Source organism: Notolabrus celidotus, chromosome 7 (assembly GCF_009762535.1).
Source record: "Notolabrus celidotus isolate fNotCel1 chromosome 7, fNotCel1.pri, whole genome shotgun sequence".
NCBI lineage: Eukaryota > Metazoa > Chordata > Actinopteri > Labriformes > Labridae > Notolabrus > Notolabrus celidotus.
In genome coordinates, this window is record NC_048278.1 from 24,262,434 (window position 1) to 24,284,757 (window position 22,324).

General features: G+C 41.1%; 2 protein-coding genes across 8 annotated transcripts in view; one reads left to right on the forward strand and one right to left on the reverse strand.

The window, feature by feature from the left end:
- Positions 1–2,465, forward strand: part of herc3 (HECT and RLD domain containing E3 ubiquitin protein ligase 3) — a 28,666-nt gene extending 26,201 nt beyond the window's left edge. For both annotated transcript variants that reach the window (XM_034688703.1, XM_034688704.1), the window contains exon 25: positions 299–2,465. In XM_034688703.1, the coding sequence (XP_034544594.1) occupies positions 299–507 (209 nt within the window). In that variant the 3' untranslated portion in view covers positions 508–2,465. The remainder of the gene's footprint in view (positions 1–298) is intronic.
- Positions 2,466–2,600: 135 nt separating this feature from the next.
- fam13a (family with sequence similarity 13 member A) overlaps positions 2,601–22,324 on the reverse strand; it is a 62,899-nt gene continuing 43,175 nt past the window's right edge. For 3 of the 6 annotated variants that reach the window (XM_034688696.1, XM_034688697.1, XM_034688699.1), the window contains 13 exons: positions 21,720–21,775; positions 21,294–21,348; positions 15,100–15,262; positions 10,333–10,546; positions 10,110–10,251; positions 9,936–10,017; positions 9,644–9,849; positions 9,326–9,409; positions 8,602–8,697; positions 6,386–6,469; positions 5,200–5,396; positions 3,870–3,971; positions 2,601–3,767 (listed from right to left, as the gene is read on the reverse strand). In XM_034688696.1, coding sequence (XP_034544587.1) covers positions 3,644–3,767; positions 3,870–3,971; positions 5,200–5,396; positions 6,386–6,469; positions 8,602–8,697; positions 9,326–9,409; positions 9,644–9,849; positions 9,936–10,017; positions 10,110–10,251; positions 10,333–10,546; positions 15,100–15,262; positions 21,294–21,348; positions 21,720–21,775 — 1,605 coding nt within the window. In that variant the 3' untranslated portion in view covers positions 2,601–3,643. The remainder of the gene's footprint in view (positions 3,768–3,869; positions 3,972–5,199; positions 5,397–6,385; positions 6,470–8,601; positions 8,698–9,325; positions 9,410–9,643; positions 9,850–9,935; positions 10,018–10,109; positions 10,252–10,332; positions 10,547–15,099; positions 15,263–21,293; positions 21,349–21,719; positions 21,776–22,324) is intronic. The other 3 variants (XM_034688698.1, XM_034688701.1, XM_034688700.1) reach the window with 1 other exon arrangement.

Sequence of the window (22,324 nt, forward strand, 5' to 3'; positions counted from 1 at the left end):
CAAACCTTAACCAAGAGGGTTCAGTAGGTGCTATCTTCTATAGTGGCTTAGCATATAAAGGAACATAAAAATAATAAGATCCTATTGACATAAAAGAACACAGTTATTTTCCTCAAACAATAAAATTTTTCAGTTTTAACATTTGATATGTTGTCTTTGCACTATTTCCAATTAAATATATGGTTTAAGTAATTTGCAAACCATCCAATTCTTTTTGTATCAACACTATAAAGTGTCCCAACTTTTGGGGAATTGAAGTTGTAGTTAATCCTAACTCCTCTGCTGTCTGTATTTATAGTGTTCCTGACTGGCAGTGACCGTATTCCCATCCATGGCATGGAGAGCCTGCGTATTGTCATCCAGTCCACCACAGCGGAGGAGCACTACCTGCCAGTGGCCCACACCTGCTACAACCTGCTCGACATGCCCCGCTATCAGACCAAAGACATCCTGCGCCGCCGCCTCACCCAGGCTGTGGAGCAGTATGAGGGCTTCAGCCTGGTCTGAGGACGGGAGACCTGTAGCAGTTTAATGCACTTTAACAGCAATACACCACCATGTCAGTGTCAAAAGAGCGTAAGGGGGAGGTCGCTCTCTTTATATGCTCTTACAGGATTGTTAAGCATCTTAAATCTGAAAGGTCTATCTATGTAAATGCAGAGTATCATTGTTGTCATTGTATTGGGCTAAGTTTCCAAACTTCTTAAGAGCATTTGGAAAATATTTTAAAGGCTTCTGTATGAATATTTGTTTTATATTATTCTCTGTTTAAAGGAAAAATAACTATCTGGGATCATTTAAACATGGGGACCTAAATCAAAAGCCAGAGAAGGTTGAAAAAAGTCTCATTTGGGTGTTTGCTTCCTTAATTTTTTGTCTTTTCTGTTTTTTTATATTTAGCTCCTTAAATTCTATTTTTCACTGTTAAAGAAATATGTTGTTACCTTGAAACAATATATCAGTTTTTTGTTACTTTTAATTTATTAAATAGAGTGGTTATATTTTGACAAAATATACAGTGTGTATATATATGTATGTAAATAGCACTTTGAATATAATCTTGGGGAGTGTTTGTCCTGCTGATCCTTTTAAATCTGGACACCAGCATGTCCTCTGCCTGAACTAAAAGACAATGGAGGAGAACCAGGTAGAGGTGTGCAGGATTAAATGTGGGTAATATTATTCGCATCTCTCTTTCCTTTTTGGCTGTGGTAACAATACAACAGCTGACTTTGTCTTGAACCTGCATTCAACAGTGTTGCCTTCTTCAGCAAAACCTACATGAAGAGTTGACTTTCTAAGTCTTAGTGGTTGTGTTCTGTGTGCATGTTTTTGAGTGAGAGCATAGAGATGTGACTCATTTTAAAGTCTAACATACAGAGACATGGAGTACAGATAATTAGCTTTCTGGTGGTCTGCTGGCTAGGTAAAAAGTCTGGCCCAGTTTTAATTGTGGTGGACATACAGTTCACAAAATATTGTAGGTTACCAAATGAAGTACAACATCACCTTCAAACTCAGTGATGCCAGAGCCAAGTGCGGCCTGGTACCTGAACCTGGAAATGGGTCCTAATGTCATTTTCACAATTCGTTTTTCGACATTAAATGAAAAGATATAAATGTTGTTGACAGCCGAGCTGCTAGTCAGGGCAAGACCAGCTGTTTCCAGTTCTTAGTTTGGCTAAGCTAACTGCTAGCTATAGCTTCACATGTAGCTAGCTAACAGGAAGCTAATAACCGCGCTCCAAGTTGTCATTTAAAACTATCATTCATTTGAATAATTATAACTATTGTAACTAGATTATTCTAAAGTTGCAGATATTTAAATTTTGAAATTTTTGGCAGGATGACATTGTAAGTGCATATTACACATTATGGGCTGTAAACTGTATCTGTCATATCACTTGTTTCAAAACTTATAAAATCAAGTAATACTGCATTTATTCCTACAGTGAAACCCTCTAATCCAGAAAAATGTTTAATTAGGTCGTGCATCTGTGTGAACTGTGTGAAATTGTCTGGCATTTATCTATATTTTTATATATTTCATACATGACAGTTATGTTAGACAGTTAACGTGTCCTGGTTAGCAGGTCACACACTGACACCCATTTAGCAATAACAACCTGAAATAGCCCAGTATTGTATTGATGATAACTCTAGGCTGTTCTTCTAAATGTCTTAAACACTGGACTCCTCTGAGAGGTTTCTTACGATGGTTTATCCTCTTGCTTAGCTCGATACTGCATGTACACACACATTCTACATGTTCAGTCAATATTGGTCTGATTAAACAGATTTTTTTTCCCCTGCAGAGTTTAGTCCTATGCAAAGATTTGTGCAGCCCTTGACTTTTGCACCTTTCGATGTGCTACAGAAAATGTGATTTGCATATTTGTCTGAAATCTACACATATCTCTCTGTTCTAGGCAACTTTTTAATTAAAACAAAACTATGTAAAAGGACCTTTGCAATGTGTTTTTGTGGTTGCATAATTCAAAAGTTGTTAAATCATTGTGATAGTTGTCTGAAGTTATACTGCGCATTATAATGTAGATGAAGTGTCCCTATTGAGTTCTGCACAAGAACAAACACCCAGCTCAAAAGCTCAGTAAAAATATGATTTCATTCATTATGTACATTCAATATGTACAAAATACAAACATAATTACAAATTATGTACTAAAATGTACACACTCAAAATCCATTAAGCCTTGCCAGTGTTTACATTCAGTCAAAACGAAATACACACTGATAATCATCCATTTTGGAGAAAGGAAAGGAAACATACTTGCTCACAGAAACGTAAACATCCACACTGATCTGTTTTTACATTAAAAAAAAGAAAGAAGATAGAAGCTTCTTGAAAGAACAAGACAGAAACTCTGAGCATTTCTATCCTCCAGAGTCATCTCACAATCGTCCATATCAATATTCCATCAGTGAGCACAAGCATACCAGTGATTCCAACAAGAAATAGCTTATTTCACATGGAGTGAAGAGGAGAAGAAAGCACTAAATACACAGTAAATGCCTCAGAAAGTACCAGTGATCAGGAGAATAAGCTGTTAAATTGAATATGATGATGAATATTTTGGTTTGCTGTTTTTACTCTGAGTCTTTGGGTTGTATTAAAACTAGGAACCACTCGTTTAAGTGAGCACAAATGTAGTTTAACTTCTATAGAAGCAATATTAGAATATTTCAGACACATTTCATAATGGTCAGAAGTGAAATAAACAAAACTATTTAGTCAATACTGTTAAGCTGACTGAAGTTATACAAATAGTAACATCTCCCTTAAAAAAATACACATAAATCTCAATCACGAAATCCTTCCTTAAAAATGTCAATAATTTCATACCTATTAGTTTACTTACAAGGTGTTTTTAAGACTTCTACAGGTGAAGTGTGAGAAAATAACTTTTCTGTGTGATAACATTCAAAAGGGAAGAAATAAATTATAAGCAGTAAAAGTGTGATTCAGGTTGCTTATGTGCGTCTTTGCTTGAGTCTGGAGAAAATCAAAGTCCTCTTGTGAAGGTGAGCCTCAGCTGGCAGAGACGGTAACATGAAGAAAACTTCTGATGATTTCCCCGACAGACTCAGCATCAGTCCTTTCACAAGTCTTTTTTATTCCTTCTCAGATGAACTTGGAAGAGTCTCTTTTGCTGATGAGGACTTCTAGCAGCCGCAGTTTGGCTTTGACATGCTTGTATTCACTGTACTCCACTGCCAGCGGGGAGCGGTCCTCTTTCTGCACGTTTCTATGGGAACAAGACAACAAACAAGAAATTGAGGCTAGTTCAGTGGTGGAAAAACAATTTTATGTTCCTCTCTCTATTTCTCTTATGCAATCTGTCTTTTACCTTCCATTCTGTCTAAAGAACTGGTCCTCGAACTCTTTCAGGTTCTTGCGAAGTCTCTTCTTCTCCTCTCGAGTCTCCTGGAGCTGCTCCACAAGTTCCTGCCTGTAAGAGAGCGAGCACAAATACTTCAGTACCTCAGTTCAAAGTAATTCAGTTATTTTTAGGTTTATTATGGTCTAAGTATTGTATTTGCCTCTGCAATTAATAGAGATTGAAGTAAAAAGAGCCCCAAAATAAAACTCCAAGTGACACTTCAATACTGTAGGGGAGAACAGGGTTGGTTGTCACACAGGTTGGTTGGCACACTCGTTATATCTCGCCACCAGAGCACACTGTCTCTCAAATTGGGGTATGGACATTTCCAGAATTAGGATCAGAGCTCACCTACATAGTCTTCTCTGGAGTAAGACAGCTGAACTTGAGGTGAGAGGACTTTTCGTGTTTTTCATGTCAAATTGCAAAAATTCAGCTCCTCAGTAATTTTCTTCTAGGCTTTTAAACGATGGGTTTATAACAAAACAAAAGTGTTACCCTTACAAAGTGTGAGGGGAAAGCTATAGTTTAGATTGTTATTAGCTAGCTAACTAATTGTTAGATGGTTGTTAGCCTTGATGCTAGCAAAAAATTCCAGTTGGGGTTGGTCGTCACATTCTCTTTGGGGTTGGTTGTTACATGTGACAACCAACCCCAAAGAGAATGTGACGACCAACCCCAACTGGAATTTTTTGCTAGCAATGTTGGGAAAATCATACATGGTGAAATTAGTTGGAGTATGCAGACCCTACATTTGCCATCACTGTAACTCAGACAGTGACTGCATGTAGCCTAGTTGAGTCGGCCGTTATTGTTAGGCCTATTTGTTTTGTTCCTTATGTTGTTATATAGGCTGGCCTAAAGATGTGTTTCCTGTTCATGTTCCTTGCTCATTTTATGTTAAAATGCATTCATTTATGTAGGCCTATCACTTGTAAGTGCAATTAAACTTTCAAATTTAGTTCTGCCTTCTTGCCTTTTTTAAGATTTTTCCCATTGAAATACCATTGTGACAACCAACCCCATAGTGTGTGACAACCATCCCCATGATGGGGTTGGTTGTGACAATGTGTCAGAGTGTCTTTGATAGTTAATTGCCTCTTTGTTACAATGAGTTGGAAAATGAGAGGGATACACATTTCAAGCCAACACCTTAAGCTTCAATTTAATGTAGCAATGACTATTGAAAGATGTTTTGATGATGAGCAATCATCAAAACAGTAAAAAGTGTGACAACCAACCCCGTTCTCCCCTACTTCTTAAAACAGTTAGTTCTCATGTCTTTACAGTGACTTACGTGGTGGCTGCGTGTAGGTTAGACAGCCTCATGTCCATCGTGTTCTTAGAAGGTGAAAGTTCGTCCACGGGTGAAATGAAACCGTCCACCTCCTCGTCCATGTGGTCCAGGAAGCCGAGCACACTGACGTCAGGCCTCACGGTCACCATGAACTGGTTCTTTGTTTCTCCATCATCCTCTGAGCCATCCTCCTCCTCCTGCAGGAGCACAAACATGTTAAAAAAAATGTATCCACATCCATCTCTGCGTTAATCGAAAAAAGCTGATGCTGTCGACAGGCCTCCAGGCTCAAACACTGCTGTGTGAGATGGTCGTGCAGTGTTAGTCATCAATGGTCATAAATGATAATGTTACAGCAGCAAAACTCACAACCACATCCCAGTTTGTGATTCATGAGTTAACCCATTAGTATGTGTAGAAGGAGGTCAAGAGGAAGACACACAGACCACTGAGGACAAACTTTGTCAGCCAAGAACCAAAGAAACACTCTGAATTTACTGCAAAATGCACAGAGCAAACAAATTAGTTTGATTATAGTTTGTCTTTTGAACACGACTGAAGGATCATTCTGGTTTATCACAACTTTAGTCATATAATGGTAGCTTTGACCGTCACTTCTCCTCCTTCTTGTTGGCCAGCTACTACTGACCTCTTGCTATTATGTTAAATCAGTTGCTTAATTTTGAATAAACAGATTATTATTTTTTTATTAAAATGTATTTTGTTTTCTCCGTAATAAATTTGATGAGCATGAAGGTTTATTTTATTTCTTTCTGACTGTCTGCATGTCTCACATATCTGACTCTTTTGCAACCAGTGTGTTACTTGACCCCCAAAAACCTAACAAGTATATTAATAATATTACTGTAGGAAAAAAAACCTTACACTGTAAAGAGAGGGACCTAAGCTGTGTAAACCAGAATTATCCTGTAAATATAACGTACACTGCTCACACATTTGGATCAAAAATCATCACACACTGATTCCAAAAAACACAGAACCAGGCCGCTACTGATTCTTCTTCTTCTCTACAACTGCTGGTGGCAAGAAACAGGCAACCAGCCAATCAACAGGCAGCAATCAGGTTCATTAGAGGGGTAAATGGTAGTTATATAAGGGAGAGGGTGGGGGTGGGAGAAGCTGTCAAATGATTATTCAAGCAGCAGCAGCAGCAGCAGCTCTTCACCTTGATGTCATCGAAGAAAAGAGCTGTTTCGCCCTCGATAATGGGCTGAAGGAGGGGACCTCTGCGCTTGCTGGAGGGAGAACCCTGTGGTGATGGTTAAGAAGGAGGCGTTAACCACGCTGACACTGTGGTGTTTACAGCAGGGCAAAGTGAAGTGCAACAGTCTGCCTTCAAGTATTCACCAGATGTACCCTTTATGTTTCATCTTGATGAATTATAGACATCCAAATAACACAGATTTGAAGAAACTGTACCACCATTTGTTTAAAATGAGCACAGTCAGCACCCTGAATGGGGCCCAAAACTAGGTTTAGTTGACAGTTTTTTTCAATTGGGTGGCATTCCAGGAACCAAACAACACCATATCTGCTTATTTTGTTACAAGAATGTGTACAAATTAGATCCTTTAGATTTGTTATTATGTCAAATAAATGCTGCACTGCTACACCGGTGTGGTCTGAAACCAGGACATAGAGGCTGAAAACAACTTCAAAGTGCTTGTTACAGTGTTTATTTATTTATTAATTTTCTTTAAAGGCTAACACTGTTACAGGTAATGAAATATGTAGGAGTGTATTTGCAAATATCCATCAATGTCAATATGCTGCCCAGTTGTTCCAAGATCATTTTGATTACTCATTGACGTCCAATGACCCCCCTGTTAATGCAACAGCATTTTCACTTTTAAGGAGTTCCAGTTCGTATAGTGCCCTGCTGTCTTTTGTGACGCAATGCTTCCAAACATTACACGGGACTTCCACCAGATCCGTGTCCAGTCCGTCTCCGATCCACTGCGGTCCGGCTCCGTGCTCTCTCATCCGTCGACACCCACCGGTTGCGTCTTCGGAACGCAGCACGGAGCAGGACCGCCAGACAGCTGGAGTCATGTGACCGAGGTTTTACCACGGCAATCACTGAATCAAGGATTCTCCTCCTCCACTCCTCCTCCATGTTGTCTTTATCAGCCTCTGAAAACCTGTGACCTGTTGACTCCAGGTCTGCCTCTGCTCAAAATTACATTTTTTTGTCATAGTTAGTTAAAAAACTATCTAACGATAACACAGTGTTTTATTCTGAAAATTAACCAGGTTTTTATTTTGTTTTGGTGCCTGACTTCCTGTCCCACTCCATCTGCTCTGTGCTTAATTGATGCGTTGCATCCAGCAAAAACAGAAGTCTTGCGTAGCTGATCCGTTGCGTTCCGACCTGCTGGATCAGAGACACAGCTGGAACGCAACGGAGCGGATCCAGTGGGGGTTAACACATTGACCAGAATAGAAACCTATCAGATCCGGTGCCGTGACAGATCGGAGACGGACCGTAGAAGGATCTGGTGAAAGTTGGCCTTTAGTCTGAGTAGCTGCACCTGTATGCTTAGCTTGCAGGTGGTAGCTCAAACTTGAAGCTCACACTCAAACTTGGTGATATTTTAATTCTGCTTGACACAAAATGCATTTTACTTTGGATTTGTCTACCAACAGGGGCTTTTTTCTTTTTTTTAGAGTGAAATTATCCAAAAGTGTAGCGGTGATGTTATTTTCCACCAAGGCGGCAGCAGGAAGACCTTCCACTGGAAAATTCAGCATGTACTGATGCTTCATTTGACTCATTTATTCCACATAATTCTACGAAGAACTACAGCATTATTTCTGTTGTGGGGAATCACTTCAATTTGCATCATGGGGATTAGAGCTGCTTTATATAACAAACTTAATGCAGATCATATATTACATAACAAAAATGTTATTTGTTGACTACACAAGGTAATAGGGAACGCATCAACCTATAGACTAAATTATTTTATGCAACTATTAATGCAACAAGGAAGCATTAACTGATTGTTGTTTCCCTCTGTTCTTCTGTTTGTGTTATAAAACTAGAGATTATACCTCAAATGTCAATACCTTACATTTCTGACCCTGTGCTGCACTCAGCTGATGTCATGTCCTGTGAACTCAATCTGTCACCTGTGAGCTCCCTTGTGACCCGAGGACTCCCTGAGCCGCTAAAGATGGACTAAGAGCCCAAAAGGTGGATCACACGTCTGTGGCGCGGCAGCCACCGCACAGGTTTCCCACAGCAGGAGCTAAAGCCAACATGGGCTGAGGATTAAGTGTCTGCACCAATCTGATACTGACGTGATCTCTGCCACATGCTCGTCAAAGAGGACAGCTGTGGAGGGGGAAAAAAAACAAAGGTTAAGAAGTGGGACTTACAATGACGGGGATGGTGGAGGCTCTTATCAGGATCTGCTTCACCAGGCGATATCTGTCGTACAGAGGTTTCATGATTTGTCTCTCACTCTTCGTGACCTAAAATAGAAGGAAGAGAAATGCATCTTGTTAGCAGTGTTAGCTTCTTTCTCTTCTTTCGTTTCTTCCTCTGTCCCCCTGCAGACTGACTCACTACAACAGTGACATAAACGCAAGATGACAGCCATCCCAGTCCAGCCCACAACTCCTCTAGAGTGTGAAGATCAATAACCACAAACCGCAGAGGAACGCAGCTTGAGGAGGGACGGGAGGTCAACTACACTTCCTGATATACTAAAATACTAAAGAGATCTGAAGCTGGATTTGGTCTGACAATAAAATGTGTGTGCCAGTTTCTTTAATGATCCAATTTTTGCAGTTGTTTTTAAAAAGTCTGTATACAAAATCTGTTTCCAATTAAGATAAACACATAAAAAAAAAGTCAACAAATGAGAAGAACATCCTTCCTTTTGTTTTTTTGGCTAACAGACTCTCCAGATACACACACTCTGGGCTCAGACATTATTCACCCTTCACTTGAAATCTGGGTCACACTCCAACAGCTAACTGGATTTTTCTAGTTTGGGCCAACATGGCTGACAGGGAGATATATCTTAAGTTTTGGGGGGGTCAGACTTCATGTTTCTGTGGTGTTAGTTTGAAGAAGAGGAGTAAGAAGACGACTTACTGGTCGGCCGTGAATACTCTCGTAGTAAAGGAGAGCTTTCTGCAGGGCGACTTTCTCAGCTCCAATCTGCTCCCGTGTCATATCCTGTTAGAAGAAGGGAGCCGACAGTGAGACAAAACAATCCAAACTAAGCATTCAGTGCTGCGACACTGTTACTTCTTTTAACACAAATATTGCAGTAACATAATTAATTGAAGCCTTCCTAACTGCTGTATAATTGATGCAGTTTATCTAACACGTAATATCCATTTGCTGGATATGTCTGTCTATGTTTTATTTAAAACATCCTCAATCGTGTGAGAGGTGTTCCTGATTTACCTTGATGTCCTCAGGCCGGTTCACCTCCTCCCTCTTCTCTTGCAGCTTCTTCTGAATCGTCTCCAGGCTGCTCTCCACCGTGGGCTTCGGGACTTTCTCCTGCTGCGTTTTCCTCTCTAGCTGAGAGCCGAAGCTTTTAGGAAGAGTGTTGCTGCGCTGGCGGGTCAGAGGTGGCAGATCCTCCTCGGACTTCAACAACTTGTGTTCTGGAGAAATTGGGGAGGATTAGTTTATGGTTGTTCACGAGTTTATTAGCTGGGTGTTGAGCAGAGTTTTCATGACTGTGTCTCACCTTTTAGGTCTTTGCGAAGCTTGGCCAGTTCGTTCATCCACCTCAGCACTTCTGGGTTTGCAGCTTTATCACTGTGAGAGGGCTGGATGAAAAAAAAGAAGACATGTATTTTAAAATAAAGCAACACTCAGTTTGTGACTATAATTCATTAAATCAAACATTATCTGCACTTACCCTGTATTTGCGCTCCTCTTCGAACCTCTCCTCGTACCTGTGGATCTTCTTCTTCAGTATATGAATCCGCTTTGTAAGCTGGGCAGACGTCAGCTCCTCTTTCTCATCATCACATGAGCCAAGAGAAGAACTCCGTCTGCGACTGTAAGGACACACGATGTTATTAATATCACAGGCAGCTCCTTCTTCTCTCTCTGCAAACACAACCAAGTCGAGTGCTTACCTGGCAAACGAGTGTGAGTTTGGTGGCGATGGAGGCACTTCAGTGTCATCCAGGTACTGCTGGCACTGTCCGTAGGCGTAGAAACGAGGGGACAGCATGGGGTCGCTGTCCTCCTCCAGTAGCTGGCGGATGAGACGCCCTCCTGCGTGAGGGGACAGTCGGGCTTCCTCGCGGTCCATGCTCTCCCTCTGCAGTGAGTACGCCGGCACAGGGTCTGAGGAACAAACAAACAAACAAAAGCTTTGGGTTAAATTGGGACATTTTGCTTGTTCCACAGTGAAAGTAAACAGGAGATGTGCAAACAAGGACAGGTGTGTCAGGGGATCTTGTGTTGCATGCTGGTCAGCAGACAAATACATCACGTGTCTTTTGTACAGAGACAACAGAAACACCATTACATCCCGAAGAGCTCGGCAGCCACAGAATAACAGGATCAAACTTGGTCTCATCTACAGGTGGAGCTTAACAGAAATTTGATTTTAATCCAATATCAAATCTGCTTATTGAGTCGGAATCCCCTCATGTCCTTTATCAGACTTATTCAGGTTATTTTAAACTAGAAATAACCTAAACTGTGTGTGTAGCATGTCCAAAAAATAGCACGAGTGAAAAAATTTAATTTCCCCCCTGGGGATTAATAAAGTACCTTTAATATTCAAAAGTTTGTTTCACTACAAAGATTTTACAAACTGATTCATTTTCATCTTTTAGCTGTAAATACTGATTTGTTCTGCAGATTATTATATACTCAATAAAATCAATTAAATTGTTTTCTCCAAAAGTGAAAACAACAACAACAACAACAACAACAACAACAACAACAACAACAACAACAACAACAAAAAGAGGTAAAAACATCCATTGTAGTTTCAAAATGCCTCAAAGTATGTTCTTTAAATGGTTTTTTGGCCCCAAAGAGTCCAAAATCCAAAGTTCTTCCAACTTTGGACCACATCCTAAATGTATTCCTGCCTCTTGTTTTTTCCCCAAAAGTCTTAGATTAAAAAACATTAAAATAACTTCATATATTTCTGGAAAAGTCAGATAAAAAGTTCTTGTTTTAGCAGATCAGCTCTTGTTAGTTATTTTTCTCTCTCCTAACATTCATTTCAACTCTCTCTGGCCTTATTTACGTAAACTGGACATGATGAAACTTTTCTCTGGTGTGGCTCGACAGTTGCAGATGTTGTTCTGAAGCTGTGGGAAGACACGCCTACCCCCCTCTCTCTCTGTGTGTCCCATGCTGGTTACAGTCTCCACTCTGGCAATAATTATGTCTGGTGAAAATAGCCATGCAGATACCCCTGACAATCCCAGGCTATTAATAATGCCTGCCTCTCAAAGGATAATGTCAGGGCACGACCCCTGCTGAGATGCACAGTGATGTGAGTTTTGTGTTAAAGTTTCCACTCTGCCTGGTGAGAGATAAACCTGCTCAATGTCTGTCCAAGCACGTGAGAGAGAGAGGCTAGACAGAGCAGGTCGTTTGAGAGAGTTCACTGTTAAAGAGGTGTACAGAAAGTGTGTGGAAACAATAATGCAGATTTCAGAGAAACAGGGAGAAAGGCAGCATCAGGTGTCAGGAGACGGTAGAGATACACAGAGGAGTTGTTACACGGGGAGAAGAAATGAAGGGAGCAAAAACAATCTGAGAAGGAAACCAACCGTCTGTGTAAACATTCAAGGTGTCATGAATCACCCGAGAAAATATGCATGCCCAGTTTTAAAGTGCACATGCATATTTTTCTTAGCTAGGGTGAGTGTGTGCGTACGAGAAGAAACGTAGCTCGAATTCCAGCTCTTGTCCCAGAGGACTTCCTGAGCTTAAAGGTACGTGCAGTTTGTCAAGTAGCCACTCTCTGGCATGTTAGAGCTCGCTCTCAGCGGCAGGTGAGCGTCTTCCCTTTAGCTCTATTATCTTGCTCAGAGTGCAGCGAGGTGTAGCCGGCCAGCATCTGAAATTAATCCCTTAAATCAACCTCTTGCTGATGGTTCAGGATTAAGTGGACTAATGAAACAAAAAGCATGCCAGTTTGCCATTTGGCTAAAGGTTGTTGTGTGCGCAACGCTCAGCCACAATGTTCCAGATCATTCGAGCATGTTGTCATGCAGGGGGAAAAGGTCATTCACACAACCTTTTCTTTCTTTCTCTCAGACATGTTATTTACAGTGAAGCAAGTCAGCACTGACTGCGATGTACCGTCACACTTACCATCACAAAAACTGTGTTGGAAAATGCTTTTGAAATCAAGGAAGGGTGTGCTAAAGAATGGAGAATCTAAAAGAAGAAAAGAAGGGAGAAAATGAAGTGAAAAGGTGAAGACAGTGAAACAAAGACACAGAGGTGGAAAAACACCAAAATGAGAAATAAAAAACAAACAAAACAAGCATCTCCCTGAACTTTATTAGCTCATGAACTATTTCTTTCTGTCAGTGCCAGCACACATGCGAGGGCAGATCAGCGGGAAATATCGGGTCACCATGACAGGCGCTGGCACAAATTGTACTAGGACAAAGGTCCCGCACCATTGCCTACTGCCCTCATCCATCAACAAGCCCATTTGTCCAGTATTACACCTTCTGTACAGTATGCACGTATCATCCTGACAGTATTTATAACATTTACACTGCTTTATTAACTGCTTATTTATCTTGGATCGTTTCACCAGAACATAAAATCCCTCTGTGGCTCTGTGAAGAGTAAGCATGCACAATAGTAGTTCGGACTATCTCTATCACTCGTATGCTTCAGAGGGTCTGATGTGTTCCCCATCTCATGCACCTAAAGGAGATACTGTATGGCCTGTCACAGCCAATCATGCAGCCTCCCTGTGGCGTCCCTGCTGCCATGAGCTCAGTTGTGAATTCAGGACAGAGTGTACAGGAAGGAGGTTTAAGAGAGAAGCCAAGAATGAAAACATTGGCCCAGTGATCTAAAAAAAATGTGTCTGTATTGTTATCAGCCACCTGGATTCTAAATTTCCTGCACAAACTGTCCAACAAACCCCTGCTACATCCCCTCTCTAGGAAATAGCATCTTAATTACAAGCACACACAATCAGAATTACCACAGACGCAATAACACTAAACCACACCTTTCACCCTCCAGGAAGCAATCTAAGATTTAGATCCTTACAGTGAACCTTGTTGTTGTTGTTCTGGCTGTGAGCTTATTTGGGACTTCTTTTATTTGCAACATGAATTATTAATAACTGAAATTGAAATGCTGAAATTGCTGCTCAACAATTCATCTCTGAGTAAATGAAGTTTCATCAGATCTTGCTGCAGAATAACCAAACATTGTGTTGACTCTGCCACATTGTTTAACTGCTTGAGATGTCTTCCCTCATGGAGCAAAGCGTGCACAGCAACAATAACAACCTCTGGAAACCTGCATTTTTTATGTATCACATTTGGCCACTAGAGAGCCCCACAAAACATGCAATAATCTGCGACTGCCCCAAACTTGAGCCAGTTGAAGCTGACAGATTTATTGCACTGGCTTCCACAATAAACAGGAAACAGTGGTGGTGTTGGTGGGGCAAGTTAAAATAAACAATTGAAGCGTGCAGATGGAAGTACACGCTGCAACAAGCCCTTTAACTGTATTTCTCTGGAGGAATAAACCTGTTGGTTATCATTCCAGTTTACAGGGAAGCAAAACATTCAACTTTCATCGTTCGACACAGAAACCTCCACCCACCTCTGCTGTGTCGCAACGTCCTAACAAAACAATCACAGTGTTAGGTGCATGGTCACTGTGCACGATTTCCTTTCTAACCAAACGCTAACCCTGCATAAACAAACACTTGAATTATAAACTCAAATAGGTCTGATAGCAAACACGGGGAGGGAGCGACACGTGAATAGAGTGCCACTCGTGACTATTTCTGCAAACACTGCATTCAAAATTACCCTTGATAAGCCAGCATCAATAAAATAACATGGCATACAACATTAAATTTGATCTTGTGCAAAGCTGCCCCTGAACGCATGTGCACGGATCCCTCTAACATCACTATCCCTGGGGTGACAGAGCAAACGTGACCTTTATTAAATGGAGCACGAGTGTGACTATTTCAACCATGGTCAATGAATTCTGCAGATGTAAGCCAAGTTTTTTGCTGTGTGTTGGCTGCTACACTGTTATCACCATTAAAACTTTCCCTTTAATGATTGATTTTCACTGGGAATTACAGCAGCAGCTGAGATTGGGAATAATCCAGAGCCAGACTTTGCCAAATCACTGATAAATCCTGGTAAAAAAACATGCAGTTTGTTCTTTAAACAAAAGCAAAGGAGGAGCTCTTAACTCGGCTCATATTTTCTCTGGAGAGATTCATACAGCACTCAAGGTTCCCATGTGGTCTAATTCAGCTGCAACAAAACAACTAGCTGGCTGCAGTGCTGTCTTATCTCGTGAGCTGAGCAAACAAGCGTGTCTCCAGTGTGTTTCCCCTCCAGATATAGGCAGCTAGAGAACTTAAGAGGATCTTTTACTATTAAATCCTACAGGGGAAGCAGAAGGAGCTACATCAGGGGGAGGAGGAGGAGGAGGAGGAGGAGGAGGAGGAGAGGAAGCAGAAGGTGTGCAGCTGCTACCCAGACACCCATGTGCAGAGTTGGGTGGAGAGAGTGTTGTCTGGGCTTGTTCATGTGAAAAAGTGTATATTCCAGAAATAATAATAAGGCCTATCAAAAAGGAAGATTTGCATGTGGGAGTACAATAAAAGCATGAAAAACAACAGCAGGCTGGCCTAGACTCACCTCCCCAGTTGTTGTCCTCAGTCAGTGCTGTCAGGTCCAGTCGGGGAACATCCTCACAGCTCGTCTTCTCGCAGTCGGAGTCCGAGCCTCGCACCTCTCCACTGCTGCCAACCCTCCCTATGTCACAAGTGATGGGCGACTCCTGGATCTTCATCCTTAGTGTCTGAACAACCATGAGAGAAAAGAAAAGAGTGCTCAACGACAGCAGGCAGTCTGCGAACACACTCTTTAAGTTGAGCCACACACTCCCTCCGACTGGCCCTGCCCTAACGGAGGGGGCTGCTCCCTGCTAACCATTGGCTGCCTCTGTGGCCAAAACATCCGCCCATAAGCCTTCGGCTGTGTGAGAGAGAGCTGGAGTGAATTGGCTCCGCCTCGTCTCTCACCCACTGGAATCCTTCACCCCTCCCTCCTTTCCTCCTTCTTCCCTCTCTTGTTTTCTCTCCCTTCTCTCTCACAGTAGTTCGGTTTGCTTTCTCTCCTTCCTGACATGCATATCTTCCCCACCCCAGCTCCGCTCTGGACTTGTTTGTTTCACAGCAGCAAGAACAGAAGGGAGGGGTTTTAGAGGGAAAGGGAGGGAGGGAGGTGAGGACAAGAAAAAGCACACGCAGATTGTGTGCATACACACGTAGGCTGACTGGGTGATTTTATTCTCCAACTTAGTCTCTCCGCAGGCCAACACGTAGCTCATAGCAGAGATATTTCACATGAAAACTTCATATGTTTAAAGTCATCCAACAGGTTTCCCCTCCCTCATTTCGTATCCAAAACTTTTCTCAACTCTTCTGTGCTTTTAACCACAACCAACGCTGTGTAATTGTGCTGTACTGTGATGTGAATCATTTGGGAGGACAGCATACCTGGCTGGTCATTCATTTAGAGCGTGCCCCTGGATCACTTAGCTCTAAGCCTGTGGGGTCCCATTTCCTCTGTCTGGGCGTGGGACCAAGCTATTTTTAGGTGAAACAGATCAAGACACACTGCAACTAGACCTCATAAATGCTACAGACGGCTTACAGGAAGGGGTGCACTCGAATCTCGTTACAACAGCCCCTTGTTTTGTGTTTTTTATTGTCCATCATACTGAGTTGTTTTTGTTGGCAGGTTTATGTGAGATTACAGTGGAACAGCATAATTAGTCTCAGGTGTGTTTGTGTTTTTGTGTTCATGTGCTGAAGAGAACAGCACAAGGCCAAAAAACAAGGACTTATCAAGTCTCTTCAGCTGTTTCATAGGAAATACATTTGATATGATGTAAATCTCGAAGAATATAAAGCGGTGTTAGTGAGTGGAGAGCGTGAGGACAGTGATCACTTAGAGCGGAAATTTCCATCGAGTACTCTTTACCGTAACTGTTTTGGAGTACAGACCCCCCCCCCCCCAGTACATGCTGCACCTTCAAAGCCAAGGTCTTATCCAAGAATATTCAGAGAAATGATATGCTCAGTGATACCAACTCTAAAACCCAGGGAGCAAACAAACAAATCCTCCATCACTCAAACGCATCAATAACACTTCAGAACTATGAACACAAAATGATGAGAGTACACATGAGGGAGACATCAGGAACAAAGGTCTAGTGTGTCATTGTATGCGGTATGAATATTAATAATTGTTCTCTACATATAACATATCGATAGGTTAAAAAACTCACAATATCAGCATTTTTTATAGCAGACCTTTTCACCTGTCATAGTGTGAACAGCACAAGTGTTACTTTTAATATCAATGAAGGCTCTCAGCTCTCCTAGTGAGTCTCAGTCACTGTGAGTGAGCATGAAGAATAACAGGACCCTGAAACTAATGCAGGCAAATGTAGTTGAGACATCCTTATTTTTACTATTCACCCCTGTGCTTCCTCTTATAAGAAATGTCAAAACATTGTTATGTAAAAAGGCCTGTTATAGGAGCAGAGGTGTGGTGCTAGATAATGTAAACTTTGAGATGAAAAAACTACTGCCCCCAAGGTTTTTAAGAAGTTGCAAGCTTTATGTGTGCAAGTAACTAATTGGTAGTGTGCTTCTTTTTGGAATAATTCAGAGCAGCTCATCCTGACAGCATACTGTAGTTCATTATGTATAATGACACTTAGTTTTGAAGTCTCTCATCAGAAAGTTTCACCATAAAGTTTTTGATCTTAGGAAAACTTTAATTACCAGCTTGTGTGTTCTTCTTTCTTTACTTGATCCATGTTAATTACTCTACTTTGTGTCATCATCTTAAGTGTTTGCAGCACAGCTGATGCTAATCATGCAATTAAAGTATGGACTCATTAAGCTTGCAACAGAAGGGTCTCCTGAACGAATGTTATGTAATGTCAGGAGTCTCTGAGGTAAAGATGTTGTGAGTGAAGAGCAACTGAACTACAGCTCGTCACATTATTCGAACATTTTCCTCTTCATCAAGCTGCACTTTTGTTGTTGTATCCTTTTATATGCAAATTCAATCATTAAAGACAGTTTGATGAAAGACCTGATGATTAGATTATGCCCCTTAAATCAATCTGCAATCAATAATCACAAGCAGAATCACTGCTGGTAGGTATTGCTGTGGAGAGTACAATGTTCCTCCACTTTAAGATGCTCTGAGCAGAAACGCAGGGGATTAACAGGAGCACAGATGTTACTATGATCCCGCTGTGTTCGCATTTAATTCAAAGGTACATGCACGCACACACACACATGCTCATACGCGGCATTTTGTTCCCTAGAACATCAGCCACTGTGTTCAGTCAAACACACTCAAACCATGATTACATCATCATGTGAGGTCCAGCTGGTGCAAAGGAGGAGGGGATACACAGAGCTACTGTGTGTGTGTGTGTGTGTGTGTGTGTGTGTGTGTGTGTGTGTGTGTGTGTGTGTGTGTGTGTGTGGTGTGTGTGTGTGTGTGTGTGTGTGTGTGTGTGTGTGTACTTTGTTGGAGGTGGGGGGTGCAATAGATGATGATTGAGCTGTGTTTTGGGGGGCTTACAGATAGTGTACAAACAAACACTATTTGGAATTTAAAGGGCATTTTGCTGAGCTTGCACACAGACAAGACTATAACCTTGAACACACACAAACACACAACCACAGACACACACACACACACACACACACACACACACACACACACACACACACACAAACACATGCACCGACTAAACAGAGGATTTGGCCCGACATAAGCTTGCTGTCTGATAGCTTTGTTTTCATGCTCTCCCACACTATCTATTAGAGCTCTCTGAACACTTCTCATTTTAAACCATCTTCACGCTCACTTGCGCGCACACACACTCGCATGCACACACACTTGCATCCACACGCATTACTATCATGAGAAAAAAATCACTCATCAAGTATCAAAGCCCACAGAGGGACTGCTGTGTGAAGTTAGCCGTGGCACGCCACATATGCACGTGTCCAGAACATTGGATGCTGCTTCTGCCATCGTGAGTGTTTCTCTGAGCTTACAAATAAAGTATTGACTCGTTTAACTGAAAAAATTAATCTGCTAAATAAAAATAAACCATGATGATTATGTTAGTTTCTAGTTGACATATCAGTGTAGCAGCCAACCATCACTTCCTAATATCTTTATTTGAAGATACATGACATTCTAATGGAGTCATGTGCTAATGGTTTACTGATACTCGTGCTAAAAGAAGACACACATGAACATATTGCCATATGTGACACTAAGACTTTATTTCTCATAATAGATGTTAAATGAAGAGAGTATTTTTACCTGTGTTAACTTTTAATGACTCAGTAGGCAGATTGTACTTAACACTGCCCTCTAATCTGCATTTTATTTCCTTTTTCTCATTTTTAACATTATATGATTTTAAATTGGACTTGACTACTTTGCCTCATTTTGGCCAACCAGCGTCTAGATTAAAAACACATGGTATGTAATGTTAAGAAATTAAAAGAGAGAAAAGTACACTTCTGCCAAATTACCAAAGTGTTTTGTGTTTCAGATTGACAGCAGGTAAACATAAGTTAAGCTGCGTGTATTTAAAAAACATATGAACAAACCAGCTGCAGGTGAAGAGGTCATCATGTCTATGTGATTCTGGAGTTGTAACCCGGGCTTTAGTGAGCAGCAGAGAGGCTGTGGCACCACGCCGGCTCCAGATGGCCACTCAGTGTGGCACAGTGTGGTGTTGGTGGAGGTTCAGAGCTGTAGCCTGAGCTGCCACTGAAATCCATCTGGACTGCTTAGAAGGAGATTCACCATATTGGTGCAGTGCTGCATGATTCTGTTCCTTGGTGCTGGTCCAGATTATAACTGGAGATGAGCAGATGGAGAAGGTGACTTGTTTCCTTCTGCTCACAGTCACATGAACACAATCAAAGGTGCTACCTTTCCACAATGTTTTTGAACAGGAGACTAAAGTACCACTGAAAAAAAAACCCAATGGGAATATCCCCTTTATTCAAAATCTCCCTTTGGTCAAAAGTATAAGTTTCTGTGGAACTGCAGAGGAGTTTCTTTTTAACTTATCAACTGTGGTAGTGTTAAAAAGCACTTGTGAGTTAAGCAACAACATGGAGTTGAGAAGGTTAATTAACAAGGTGCTGGTCAAAACAATATCTGTTGTTATAAAGACACTTACATCTCACTGCTCTTCACTTGATCTTATTCAATTCTGTATTTTCATAACTTTAAATCCACAAGTTTCTGATCCTAACTTGTGTTTCTTTGATATTCTGACTGATGCCTTTATTGTGTCCTATCTGTAACCACTGATTTAATATCAGGTGTGTGTGTGTGTGTGTGTGTGTGTGTGTGTGGGGGGGGGGGGGGGGGGGGGGGGGGGGGGGGGGGTAGGTGCCTCTGTGTTTGTATTGTACTGCTTAGTTCTACTGATGTCTTATAACTATGTGATGTTTTGATTGGGACATGCCAAGGTCCAACGCATCAAATGACAATATATATGAATAACATTGTACATGGTCCCTTTATAATGAAACAAACAAACAAATAAATATTGCATAGAGTGCTTAGATAGTACTGAGTGTCAGTATTGATACAATACTGTTCTTGTTTTTCAGCGCAGACACAAGAACATTTTCTGAGGTCCACATGGACACTCCAACCAGTCTGCAGCTACACAGCCCCATACACAATGAACTGTGATACACTGATTGTCTGGGCTAGTGCAGGTCGATATGGTCTGAAATCAATGCCATGATTAATTTAACATTTTACCTTCATCAAGATTCATGAATAATTATTTTGTATTTGTTATTTTTCTTGTATGAGGGGAATGATCTAATGACAGAGTGCATATCTTTGTGATTTAAAGAAAGAAAGAAACACACAGATGAAGCATTAATATAATTTTTTAGATAAGAGTCAGTTGTAAATAATTTTGATGAATTGCCCAGCCCTAGTTCTGGCACCTTTATATGAGAACCAGGATTAACTTTTTCAGTTTGAGCTCCAGTACATCTTCTGTTGGATCAGACCACATAAGCCAGCCTTTACTCAGCACATGCATCAGTGAAGCTTGTTGCCCATGATCCTAGTTCAACAGTTTCCCTTCTTTGAATCACTTTTAGTAAGTACTGACCACTGCAGGCTGGGAACACCACACAAGAGCTTTCATAGCGTGGTTCATGTCGAAGTTGTTCACATCCTTACACTTGTCCATTTTTTTGCTTCAAACACATTAACTTTGAGGACAAAAGGTTCATTTGCAGCCTAACATATAACACCTTCTGACAGGTACCACTCAAAAAAGAACATCAATGATACCCTGATTCCCCTCTCCGTGTTCATAATGTTTTGGCCGACTGGTGTGTGTTAAATGGTCAGAATTATAAAAAAACTCTCCCACTAATCTCGTCTTAGAGGTCTGTCTTAAATTGTAAAATACACAAGAGACTGTCTGAAGTAAAAAGGTTCAATCTGAGAAAGCCATTTGATGCTGTTGGAGCTTGGCACTTTTTCTTACTTGGCTCTGCTGACACATTTCTGTCAGTACCAAACCAGCATCAATATGAAATATTCAGTCCTCCCCTTTCTTCCAAATCCATCTCCCTGAAATCTGATGCTCTACTTTTGAACAGTGGCACTTGTTTGGCAGAGTAGATTCACTGTGTCAGGAAGGAGGAGGAAGGAGTAAAGCTGAAACAGAATTTGGAAGCTAACAGAAAAGACCGACACTCATGGTAAAGGAATTATACATTTGAACATACCTGAGGTGGAGGAAGAGGTGAGGAGGTGAGGATATCTTTTCTTGAAATGTCATTCCTGAAAACCAGAAAGAGAAACCACTTCAGCAAAGAAGCTCTGATCACATCAGCTCATGATGAACAAAAGAAGGTGCTTTCCAGTTTTTCATTTAGTAGGAAAGCTGTGAAAGCCAACTCAGTTTGGACAGACACACAAGTCTATCTTTGTCTTCCTTTATCAGACAGTGTGTGTGTTATAAACATTACAACATGCAAAACGGATTTCTAAAGATAACATGCCGGTGGCAGCCGGTAGCTTATCAGCATAAAAACAAACAGGTAACAGGTGCTTTGACTTTCTGTGTAGGAAAGAGAAAGGGAAATTCACCATGTGGAATGAATTTGTTTTAAAACTGTAGAGGGATCAAGTTGAGGTTTTTGGGAGCTTACCCTTTCTGAAATGTCTCCATGTGGTTTGAGCCTGTTCTCTCAACACATTCCTTGAGCTGAAAGAAATATTTACAAATGCTGTATTAGCATATCTGATAAAACACAGGGGAAGAACAATATCCTGTCACAAAATTCATGAGAATCACCAAACAGTTGACAACACCTAAAACCAAAACTTCATTTCCTCAGTGGCCTCATATCAGAGGGTGCTTTTATGGCTGACATTGAACAATGACATTGAACAAAAACATCACCAAGGAAAAAAGTATATATATATATATTAAGGGTGACATATCATGCAAAATTGACTTTTTAATGGTTCTTTACCTGAAATATGTGTCCCTGGCATGTCTACAAACCCCCCGAGAATGAAAAAAATCCATTCTGCCCCTGTTTTGATTTCTACACCTTTCTGTAAATGTGTGTGAAACGAGCCGTTTCAGACTTCTGTGTTTTTGTTACGTCACAACAATATCCGGTCTGTCACGGAGTCAGAGCTCGGAGCTTGTTCAGTCCATAGACTGTATAAAATAATACTGAATCCCTCCCCCGTTTTTCATTACCTGCACAAATGTGTGGTAACAAGGAGCTTAGGAGGGAGGCAT